This window comes from Podarcis erhardii (assembly GCF_964252035.2).
Source record: "Podarcis erhardii genome assembly, chromosome: 1".
In the NCBI taxonomy this organism is placed as follows: Eukaryota; Metazoa; Chordata; class Lepidosauria; order Squamata; family Lacertidae; genus Podarcis; species Podarcis erhardii.
Window position 1 is genome coordinate 116068915 of NC_138497.1, and position 11990 is coordinate 116080904.

An 11990-nucleotide genomic window follows, 5' to 3' on the forward strand; every position below is an offset into this window, starting at 1 on the left:
CAGTTTATTCACTCCCTTGCATGCAGTTCCTTCTCACCCACGGCCACCAAGCAAGTATTTAAATACTAGGCTGCCCTAGTGCTGCTTTTGTTTTCAGTGGCATCAGCAATGTGCTATGTTTATCCCACAGGTCCGTGTCTCCTGCTGGGGTTGGGAGGCTCTCAGTCTCCACCTCGCCCATCAGGCCTGTGAAATCCCCAATCTTGGTGCGTAAAGCGCAGGCAGCGGCAGTGGAGGGTTCTGAGGTCCTTCCTCCTTGGAAGCAGGAAGGCTACGTAGCCACGTCTGAAACGAGAATGAGAGACACCAGAATAACGACAAGTACGACCCAGATGAAGACTGAAGAGAGATGGGAGGGGAGATACGGTGTCCAGGAACAGATCACTGTCAGTGGCACAGCTGCAGCGGCGGCTGCTATCGGAGTTGGTGCTGCTGCCAGTACGGCTGCGGCTGCAGCAGCGGCAGCAGAGGTAAGGCCTTTCTTCAGAAACATTTTGAAAGACCCCAGCTCATTGGCTCTGTCTTGTGAGGTGTTCACAGTGAATTTAGCCTGTTCACGTAGAATTACGAGAAAGTTGTGCACCAGTCCCTGCTTATATGGCTATTTAGGCAGTGGAATCATAATGTCTAAATAGAATTAAGTCCGGGATGGCTTACCTATGGCCCTCTCGATGTTGTTCGGCCCGCAACTCCCACAAGGCCCAGCCAACATGGCGGATGGTGAGAGTTGGAGTCCAACAGCTTCTGGAGGGACCAAGGATTCCCATCCCTGGATTGAGTGGTAAGTCCATCTGCTTGCCTTGTGCTCAGCACCCATGTTGTTATGTTGTTGTTGCTGTTGTTGTTCTATGCCTATGGGGAGAAAGATATGTCTTTTCATGTGACTCATTTGGGTCCCACAGGGCATTGAGAAAACAGCAGCTGTTGCTACAGTAGTTGCTGCTGTAGACATGGCCAGAGTGAGAGAACCTCATCCAAGCGCTGTAGAACAGACTGCTAAAAGGACAGCAATGGCTGCAGTACACATTCAACCTGTCCAGGAGCAGGTAGAAGCACAATAAAACAGCAATTTCTCTCTCTATATATGTATCTATAACATCCTCTCCTTGCCATTCACACAACCACCGCATGAATCAGCAAACAATTAACAAAATACTAGCAAGCATTCCAGATAAGCATGTATTAATGGTGAAGAAAAACATCTGAATATAAACCAATGGGGTCAACTAATATAAATACACCAATCCATTTTATATTAATGGCAGGAACCAGCTAACAGTTTTAAAACCATTTTTATACTGTACAAATGTCCCAGGACTGATTTTGATAACCCCAGTAAACAATGATTCAACGAGACAGTTTGGGTTAATCTAACATTACTTTTATCATACTATCAAAGGTGTTCCTAATATTTAACTTATCTTCCCACCCCCTGGCCTGAGCTTGAAATAACTTTTCCCCAAGCATATACTCCTCCAGTTGTCGTGATGTTTGTGATTTATTTATTTTTCAAAGTGTCTGTTTGCTGAAAATAAATGTTAAGGCTTGGTTTTCTTTGTTTCTACCACAACGATCAGATTAAAAAGGAAGCTACCATAGTTGTTACTACTGGTAAAGCCAGAGAACAAGAGGTAATATCAAGAACTAGAGAAGGAGTTGCTACTAAACAAGAACAAATACACATCACTCATGAAAAGGTGAATAGTACCTATTTTACCCATGGGAAGGTCACTTCTTGTCACTTTTGTTTCATTTGCAAGCTGTATACCTCGTGATCAGTGATAAGCTATGCATCCATTTTCCTTTTGTCTTGTTTGCTAGGATTTGGAAGAGCCTCATAATCATAGCTGTCAACTTTTTCCTTTTTTTAAGGGGAATCCTATTCGGAATAAGGGAATTTCCCTTAAAAAAAGGGAAACCTTGACAGCTATGCTCATAATAGAATGTGTGTGCTTATTGTGACATTACTCTTCCAAGCCCTAATCCATTCATTTGTCACTGCTAACATTCATACAAGTCGTTTTGGGTTGTGGCTGATCTATATATATATATATGTATGTGTCTAGACTAGAGAGGGCTGGTTGTGCCCAGGAGCTTTATTGGTTTGAGAGCAAACCAACAACGAGCGTCTAACACAGAAAATGCTCTAAAGTTTGGTCTTATGTTAAAGATGTTGGGCAGAATTCAAAGAATCATGACATTAGCTATGTGAGCCCAGAACAGCTGTAATTTCCCCCCTGCTATTTTCTTGATTGGTAACTGCTCTCCTTGCTGCACATGGGGAACTGATTTTTAAAATAAGGGAAGTTTTCAAAGAAAAAAATAGATGTCAGAAATTTCACTGGGCTATCATAATCCCCTCACCGTGAAACTAAGCAGTGATATCCAGTTGTGGCATGCAACAGCCATTCCACTAGTGAACTCCTTGTTTTTAGCACCACACAACAGCCAAATCCAGTGGGTGCCTTGCACTTACATAGGATGTTGCACAACTGCTATTGTTTTGTTTCATGGCAGTTAACCATTGTGTACTGCCTCTGGCACAACCACTTACAAAACAACACCAACTCTCAAACTTCAGGCACTAATGCTACACTGGATCCCACCTGAGCTGTCCTTGTTGTGCAGGCCAATATTTCCTGATTCTTCATCATATGACTGAAAGTTTTAAGCTTAAAAATATGTCTCCCTGCTGTCTTTTCTGAGAGATAGTTCTGGGATGCCCACTCCCCCCATCCTTCTCTGTGAGTCATGTTTCACGATGCTACACCATTCCTCCATTCATTGTGAAGTGTTCTGAAACATTGTAGAGCTTGCTGTCACATGATTTATATGTGAGCATCTGATAATTTCATGCCGGATTTCACATTTACTTACAGTACTTTAAATCAGGACCATGGAGAGAGAAGTTAAGGTGGGAGGGAAACAGGAGCGTGGACTCCTCTTTAAAGATGAGTACCTCCTGAAGTTCTTGCTCATGTGAATATTATATGCACTCTGACAAATTCCATTGCGCCTCAGTTCACCACAGAAGAACAGACAACAGAGAAGAAGATGCTCTTGTTGCTTTTCAGAACACAATAGAATTCTCCTTGTGAGGATTGTTCCATTATAAAAGAATATGCAATCAGTACAACAGTAATACGTGCCCTCAGGGAAAAAATATGTCTATAGATGTTTCCCTTTCTTCACATAAAACCCTTTGTTTATGGGAATGCAGCCTAAATGTTAAAATGCTCTTGTTTCTCTAGAGGTAAAGATGTAGTGTCACTCCAGTGAAGAGCAAACACAGGACCCCAAATGGGGACTGCTGAGAAACAAAGAGGGAAGATCCAGCATGTTTAGTGGGAAATCTGAAGTAACACCTTCCTCAATCATTTTTTTTAAAGGGGCAACAGGCCCCCTCCCTCCAAAAAAACCCAGCAACACCTGAATGAGGATTTAGTATACTCAGTATCTGTGGGGTGTTGGGTGCTAGTTGAGGAGAAAAGAAATAGAATGGAGGTTTTTTGGGAGAGCTCATAATTGGCTACTGGGACACACAACAGGAACACTCTTTTGAGGATGTGAGGATACACTGCAGCTGTTTGTGGATGGTCTCTTTGTTATTCAGACTCCTAATCTCGCTATCTCTCCCTCAGTTTTATCACATGGTAATAGTTTACACCATGAGTTCACCCCCAAATAAATTATTCTATGGAGAACCATTATATCAGTGTACAGTGTGTTTAGGATGGCATCTATAGGATTTAATACTTCCCACAATTATTCAAGCATAGAATGTGTAGCTGTTCCAGCTCTAGCTTGCTGGCCACAAGGCAATATAGAGTTAAGCATACTGATTTCCATAAACTTAAGTACACTTAGTTCTGCTAGGATAATGGCCACTGGGGCTTATCTCCTTGTTCCTGGATAAAGTGGTGTGATTTATTGCCGAGATTTGGTATAACTTAAACTCTTTCTTTTCTTTCTTTCTTTCTTTCCATAAACAACAGATAAAAAAGGAACCAGTGAAAGTTCCTGTGCCCAAGGTAATAATTGCTGCCGATACCGTTAAGACCCAAGAACAGATTTCGCGAACCAGAGAAGAAATTTCAACCGCAAGAGAACAAATTCACATCACTCATCATGAAAAGGTGAATACAGCTTTTTAAAATGTGCCGTTAACCCATCTACCTCTTGGTTGCAAACCTTATTCTTTGCCAGTTGCTTTTAAGTTCCCTTTATTTATGAGTGGTATTATGAAGCAACAATAGAAGCTTTGATGATTTCAAGAGGAATCCTGCATATTTAGAGGTTGTAAGATTATAAACTGTTTGTTTTTTTCTTACCAGGATGCTCATAAATTTTGCTAGTTAATTATTGACATTTTACAAGTTGCTTTTTGTTGCAGACACCAAGCAGGGCGGGGGGGAAGCAACCTAAATATTTGTCAGCAATCACAGTTTTCCAAGTGAAATTCATGAAATATTATGCCCAGTTCAAAATGTCTCATTGGTTTCCATGTTGTAATTGGGCCTTATTTTGCTAATGTGAAGGTCCATGTCTCAAAATAACGGCCTACTGTGTTGGCCTAACAAACCAACCATGAATTACGAAAATCTCAAAAATCACATTTGGCAACTTAGTTCGGCTTGCAAGTCCAACAAATATTAGACTGTTTCCACAAATGGTTCCACATGGATATCAAGCATGATGCAGTTACAGAAAGTCTGCTTGTGTTGATAAATTACAGATAGGTAGCCGTGTTGGTCTGCCATGGTCAAAACAAAATAAAAAAATTCCTTCCAGTAGCACCTTAAAGACCAACTGAGTTAGTTCTAGGTATGAGCTTTCGTGTGCATGCACACTTCTTCAGATACCAATCTGAAGAAGTGTGCATGCACACGAAAGCTCATACCTAGAACTAACTCAGTTGGTCTTTAAGGTGCTACTGGAAGGAATTTTTTTATTTTGTGTTGATAAATGTACCTTTTGGGTCTTTGAAAGCAAACTCCTTGTACTCTCACTGATTGCTGGAATTGGGTTGGGTGGGGTGGGCAAGGCCATTTTAAGTAATCAGCAAAAGGAGTTTCGTTACTTAAATAATAAATTGGTTGCCTCTTTCCCAATTTAGACAGAACTCTACTGAATTCAATAGATCCACAAAGGATTAAGACGGGACTGCGTGCAGCCCTTACATAGCACTAATTCTAGGGTCTGCATAGAATTCTTTTCTTTTCTTTTCTTTTCTTTTCTTTTCTTTTCTTTTCTTTTCTTTTCTTTTCTTTTCTTTTCTTTTCTTTTCTTTTCTTTTCGCTCCATATGCTTTGCCTTGCTTTCCCCTGATGTCCAGTTAATATTTTTGCAACACCATATCATATATAATCACACCTCTCTTTTTACGGAAAAAAAAAAAATCAGATGAGGAAAGAAGTTGTGAAGCCCGTGAAACCTTCTGTACCTAAGGTTGTAATTACAACTGATAAACCCAAAGTACCCACTACAGTAGTTAAAACCACAGAGGGGATGGCTGCCAAACAAGAACAAGTCCACCTTATCCAAGAAAAGGTGAATAGACCTGCTGGGTGATGTCATTCTCACATCCCATCCTCATATTGACATTATCATATGCCTTCAATAAATGTACTAACTTTTTTTTAATACCCTGCTGGTTCTGGGTCCCTTAAGAGAAATGGAAAGTGGGGCTCTGTTTTTTGTTCATTACACTATGCCCTAATATTTTCACAGCTTCCCTGTGATAACATTTCAGGCTTTAAAAAATTCATATACTAAATGGTGTTTTAATTTTCTTATGTTTAACTAGCCATCCGGTTAAATAACCAAGCGCCGGTATTTATTCAGCACAGGACCTGGGCCATTGTGCAAAGCACGAAGCGCTTAATCCTGTTAACCTTTCCCTGCCCGCGCATTCCAGTGTCATCTCTCATTCTGGCACCTTTTATTTTTGAGGCGTTAACGTGACTTAAACTTCTTTTCTTGCCATATAATGATCAGATAAGAAAGGAAGCCGAAAAAACTGTCGTAGCTCCGAAAATCATTGCTGTTGACAAACGCAGGGAGCAAGAGACAATATCGAGAGCTAGAGAAGAAGCTGCTGTCAAAAGAGAACAGATACATCTAGTTCACGAACAGGTGAATAGAGCTCTCAAAAATGTGAAACGCACCAATCAAAGTTCTTTTTAGACTCTGCAACATCCGCACTTATGACATTGTTCCAGAGCATGGCAAATATGCACCCCCCTCCCTTGAAACAGATAGCTTTTCCAAAGTACAGTTATTTCACATGTATAGTTTTTGTTACTTGCGTTTATATCTAGATGAAACAGAATGCTGAGAAAATAGTCACAACTTACTTTCCAAATCCTTTTGTCGTTAGGTTTGAGGTTCCAAAATAACTTGCTTAAATGAATGATCTCGATCTACCAACCAACAAGATAATAATACAGTGCATTTTTAAACAAATAAGTAACAGTTTAATGAAGTGGGATTTGTGAGGTACTTTATTTTAAAGTATGAAGAGGCTCAGGCAAACAAACAAAAATTTAGCCAAGAGACCATGCAAAAGACCAAACTACCCCAGAACCTAAAGCTTTGAGCCAATTCACCTGTAGGACAATTTTACCATTCATGAGGAGCAGATGTGTAATAAAATAGTCCCATGTAACCATCCAATATCTTTTTGAAATATGTGTTGCAAACTTATCTGAAAAGCTAGTGTGTTTGTACATACATGTTTTTGTCCGTAAATCTTCATTTGCATTGAACTTTATACATATGGGTTTCAGAAAATGCTATTCTTTCTGTATGCATATATGAATACACAAGTATTCAATCGAAGCAGACCCCCAGAAGGAGGGAAATGCTCACATTGGTCTTCAAATACAGTATTTGAACATTTCATGTGAGACATACTGTATTTGTACATTTATCTGTCTGCATAGTGTACAGTGCAATCTTCTACCCTCCATATCCAGATACATGTATTTCAAATGCACTTTTCAATTTGTATTCAAGGAAAAGGAGCTCCAGAATACACGGGGGGGCTATAATGTATACATATAATAGTAGCAGGGAATGTGTGAAAACATAAACATGGAATACAGAAGCACCTGGATTATGGATAGCCAGTTAAGCTTGCATGTATGTCTTCTATGCTAGCCATTCTGTGTCAGTAACCTAGATATGTGCTGGTGTTCTGTAAATGTTACCTTCAGATTGGTGTTGGCAAAAGAGCTGAAGCTGTAGCCACAGTTGTTCACGCAGTTGACCAAGCACGCACTAGAGAACCAAGAGAGGCAGATTATGCGGAAGAAGCTTATTCTGAACAGGCAGCTTTGGAACTTGGATACAAAGAACAAACTTTAGCAAGACGCGTTGTTGAGTTGCCTCCAGAACATCATGTGGTCACCAGAGTAATGAAAACCGAGGAGGTTCATATTCCTCCTGAGAGGCACATAACAGCTGCTGAAAAAATGGGGATGTCTGTCTCAACACAGGTTAGGCTCCCATTTATAACCACGCGGCCATTCCGATGGCTGCTGGAAAATATTTGTTTCTGTTTCGTCCGCTCGGTATGCGCCATGCTATGCTCAACAAAACGTTTTGTCGGTTAATGTAGATTAAAAGGACTGCAGAAACGTCCGTCGAAAAATCAATCCATGTGGAACACACACGTCCCCGCACAGCAAGCCCTCATTTTACAGTTTCAAAAATTTCTGTTCCTAAACCAGATCACACTTATGAGGTAAGAGGAGCAGGAGGAGGAGGAGTAAGGGTGTGTCCAGGCAAACAGCCATATCACCTGAAACAAGCACTATGTGTGCTTCTGTATGCAGGTCCGAGTTCAAAGTGGCCGATATGCAAGGGGAATGAGGAGGTTTGTTTGTGAATCTTGCCCATAAATCATTCCTTGTCTCCTCCCAATCTAATAGGAAAACACCTCTGGGAAAGATGTGTCATTCTTTAATATTTTATTAGGCTGTTCTCTCTTAAAATACTGCAGATCTATCTGCATAAGCAGTCTGTAAAATTACCAGAGAAACTCCATATTCCGAATTATTATTTCATAATCATACTAGCTATTGTCCAGAAAGGGACAATAATGTGGGTGGGTGGGGGAAGGAAATCAATCCTGAATAAAATGCTATGTGCCTGGCATACACCTTTCTTCTCAAGAAGAGTAGACAATTCTCTCTAAATGTTCACCCTGTGCATTAATCGAATAATTCCTAAAATGAGACCATTTATTCTTTATTCCTCAATGGTTCTGCTGCATACTAAATCAGTTTAGGAATTAACGTGCTACACCTACATAATCCATACTATATCATACGTCTCTACTAGTACTTTATGCTTTTGCAGTACTTTAATCTTCTTCTTTTTCCACTTCTAGTTGACATTTTAATTGTCTCCTTTACAGGCCTCATCATCTAATGATCCCAGCTAATTCATTTTTAGAATTTAAATTTGTGTTATCTCTTCATCTTTACATTACAAATGCACCCTTTTTTAAAGCCTCAAGTACATGTAAATAAGGCAAAAATGATTGGAATTTACTGTAACGTGGTTTCCAAATAAAATACAGATAGGTACTGGATACCTAATGTAACAATCTGGGCATTTTAACTGAAAGGGAATTAGCAGCCTTCCTTTGTATGTTTGAAAATTTACCATGATATCATGGGCAATATCATTTGAATTTCTGTCAAACAAGCCTAGAAGTCACATCACTTCTATGAGACTTCTGGCTGCTTAATAGCAAATCTGGAATGATTTTGATTTGAATAATGCCAAAATATTAAAACATGATTTTTCATTATTTCAAAAATTGTAGCAGCTAATTATTGGTAGACAAAAAAATAATAATCGATTACTTCTTATCTTTCTAAAACTGCCCATTACAAGAAAAAGTGCTGTTGCTTTCCTTTCTTTTCTCTCTCTTTTTACATGTATTTGCTTGGCTAATTCATTGTGCATCTTTGCAGAAAAGTAGCAAAGTGGTAACTCTCTTTCTCTTGGGTTGGTTAGGTTTCAATAGCAGGATCTGCTATAGCTACTCTGCAAAAGGAGTTGTCAGCAACTTCTGTTCCAAAGATCACCAAACCTGTGAGGCCTCCTCTTGCAAAGTCACCCGAACCCAGAATGCTGCCGGAGAAAGTAGCCCCCCCGCAGTTTCCTTTTGTAGAGACAGCTGACACCTATCAGAAGCGCTACGGTGCTGAAATGAAGAGAGAAATAGGTGTGAGCATGACAGGTGGCCTGATGCAACGGGAGCGCGTTGAATTAATGCAAGAAGGCGAACCAGAGGTTTGTCGCTAAGGTCACCCCCAACCATCTTGATTTGCATCTGGAGTAACCCGATGTGTTTTCAACTCTCCTCCATTACCAGCCTCTTCCCCACCCCCCTTGACAATATCTCTCCCCTACTGACCTTTGTGTACCATGTGTTGGTGGTTTTTTTTTTGTCTTGCACCATTCATCCCTAAAGAACCTAACATCACTTTGTCACAGCAAGCAGCAGAGAAGGACGGGCGAGGATCCATTGTCTTACTTCCATTCTCATGCATGATGCTCTTGACTTCCTCAGCCTTGCGTGTCCTGTATTAACTTGGCTTTATATATCCCTAGGTGATTGAAGCTCCTAGAGTTCCAGCGGTACCAGTAGAAGTTCCCGCCACACCTCCATCCATAGTAACAGTAAGTGTTTGATGCTCAGCGCTTTTCTGACTGTAATCTGCTGTGTTATGTTCCTTCCTTCCCTCCCACGTTCAAAATACAATGAAGCTCTAGTGCCATCTAGTGTATGTAGTCAGTTGGATGAAATGCAAGATCAATCCGTAGATGTTTTGCAGCTAGTCATATAAAATGTCAGTCATATGTTGAGTGGCTTCCAACATATAGAAAAACATAATTAAACATTAAAAAATACCCTTCCCTATACATGGCTGCCTTCAGATGTCTTCTAAAGTTTGTAGAGTTACTTATCTCTTTGGCTTGGGGGTCGCATAACTCCATACCTTCCAACATTTCTCCGATGAAATTAGGGATGTCCCAAGGAAAAGCAGGACATTTGGGGATCAAATATGAAATTGTTGCATGCAAGGGGTCCCCCCCCATTCAGTTCAATGGAGGCAGCAGACTCAAAGCACAGAGGAATGCATCTATGGCTTTGTTCCCTTGGCTGAAATGGATTGTTCAGTTTCTATGTGGTGATCTTAGTGGGAGCATCAATTTAAATCCAAGTTTAGTCATTTTAAAGCAAAGGGCTATTTCCCTGCACTTCTTAAAAACACCATTTATTGTGAGCAGGGAAATTATGTGAATTTGGGTGTGTGTGTGTCTGTGTTATCTAGGTCTTGAAAAATGTGACTGTCATGGAGGGAGAGTCTGTCACTCTGGAATGTCGCATCTCTGCATATCCAGCACCAACCATTTCATGGTACAGAGAAGACTATCGCATCGAGAGTTCCATAGATTTTCAGATTACCTTTGAGGCAGGAGTCGCTCGCCTTGTGATTCGAGAAGCTTTTGCAGAAGACAGCGGAAGATTTACTTGCACTGCTACCAACGAGGCAGGAAGTGTAAGCACTTCTTGCCACCTGACCGTACAAGGCAAGTACAGAAAAATAACAGAGGGGAGGCTTTATTTACATTAGCTGACAGGTGGGCGCTGCCCCCTTAATGAGAATGTTTTCTGGGTACCTTAAGTAGATAGCTGAGTAAACTATGCAATAACTGTGCTTCTAGGCACCGTTAGTTAACAAAGAAGGGTCTAAAACCATGATTTTGTCCTGGTTTGATTTAACTAACTGTGGTTTAGGGAAAACAACAGTTTCCTATACTTAAACGTAACAGGAAATGATGGTTTGTGGGAAACAATGACTGGAAGAAGGGGAGCATGTAAACCTGAGGCTTATGCCTACCTGGCCTCATAATGCTAAACCATAGTTTAGCATTTCATCTAAATTAGGTCACAAAGTTCTTCATTATCTGACCTCCTCAGAAGTGCCAATTCCCCATCGTGGAAAGTATACTGACATCAGTATTATTATTATTTTATAATAGTCTCAGAAGAGTTTGAGAGCAAGGAAGCTGTTTCTGCAAAAGTGATCACAGAAGAAAAACGGTAATGATTTTTAAAAGTGTTTGGGTTGTGCTGACTCCTTTCATACTTACTTCCTGATTGATTGTGATATTTGCATTTTACCTTTTTTCTGTGATTGATCTTCTAGCTACGTGGAGTCGAAAGATGTAGTGATGGCTGAGGTCACTGCTGCAGAAGAAATATCTGGAGAAGCTGCTGCTCCATTCTTCATACGGAAACCGATCGTACAGAAGTTAATTGAAGGTGGATGTGTCATTTTTGAGTGCCAAGTTGGGGGCAACCCAAAGCCACATGTTTACTGGAAGAAAGCTGGGCTTCCTCTTACTACAGGCTACAGGTACAATATGAATTTTACAGTTGTATGCACTGTCTACATGATATGGTAACAGTAAAGGTAAAGGGACCCCTGACCATTAAGTCCAGTCGCGGACGACTCTGGGGTTGCAGTGCTTATCTCGCTTTACTGGCCGAGGGAGCCGGCGTTTGTCCGCAAACAGCTTCCGGATCATGGGGCCAGCATGACTAAGCTGCTTCTGGTGAACCAGAGCAGCGTACGGAAACGTTGTTTACCTTTCTGCCGGAGCGGTACCTACTTATCTACTTGCACTTTGACGTGCTTTCAAACTGCTAGGTTGGCAGGAGCAGGGAAAGAACAGCGGGAGCTCATCCTGTCGCGGGGATTCAAACCGCCGACGTTCTGATCGGCAAGCCCTAGGCTCTGTGGTTTAGACCACAGCGCCACCTGCGTCCCAGGTACATGATATGGTACATAGACACAAAACAATTTGTTTGCTCTGCAGTACTGCTCAACTGCTGCAAGACTGGTTACATCCAATCTTGGGTGAACAGAAGGCAGCTTGCTCAGTGCATCTTTTCCTACTCC

General features: G+C 41.0%; 1 protein-coding gene across 48 annotated transcripts in view; it reads left to right on the forward strand.

Moving 5' to 3' along the window:
- TTN (titin) overlaps nt 1-11990 on the forward strand; it is a 293526-nt gene that overhangs the window by 13781 nt on the left and 267755 nt on the right. For 41 of the 48 annotated variants that reach the window (XM_081862229.1, XM_081862238.1, XM_081862246.1 and 38 more), the window contains exons 7-19: nt 131-470; nt 903-1046; nt 1578-1697; nt 3996-4136; nt 5404-5550; nt 5998-6135; nt 7218-7499; nt 7622-7747; nt 9031-9309; nt 9631-9699; nt 10356-10614; nt 11068-11128; nt 11235-11444. In XM_081862229.1, the coding sequence (XP_081718355.1) occupies nt 131-470; nt 903-1046; nt 1578-1697; nt 3996-4136; nt 5404-5550; nt 5998-6135; nt 7218-7499; nt 7622-7747; nt 9031-9309; nt 9631-9699; nt 10356-10614; nt 11068-11128; nt 11235-11444 (2316 nt within the window). The remainder of the gene's footprint in view (nt 1-130; nt 471-902; nt 1047-1577; nt 1698-3995; nt 4137-5403; nt 5551-5997; nt 6136-7217; nt 7500-7621; nt 7748-9030; nt 9310-9630; nt 9700-10355; nt 10615-11067; nt 11129-11234; nt 11445-11990) is intronic. The other 7 variants (XM_081862237.1, XM_081862230.1, XM_081862231.1 and 4 more) reach the window with 7 other exon arrangements.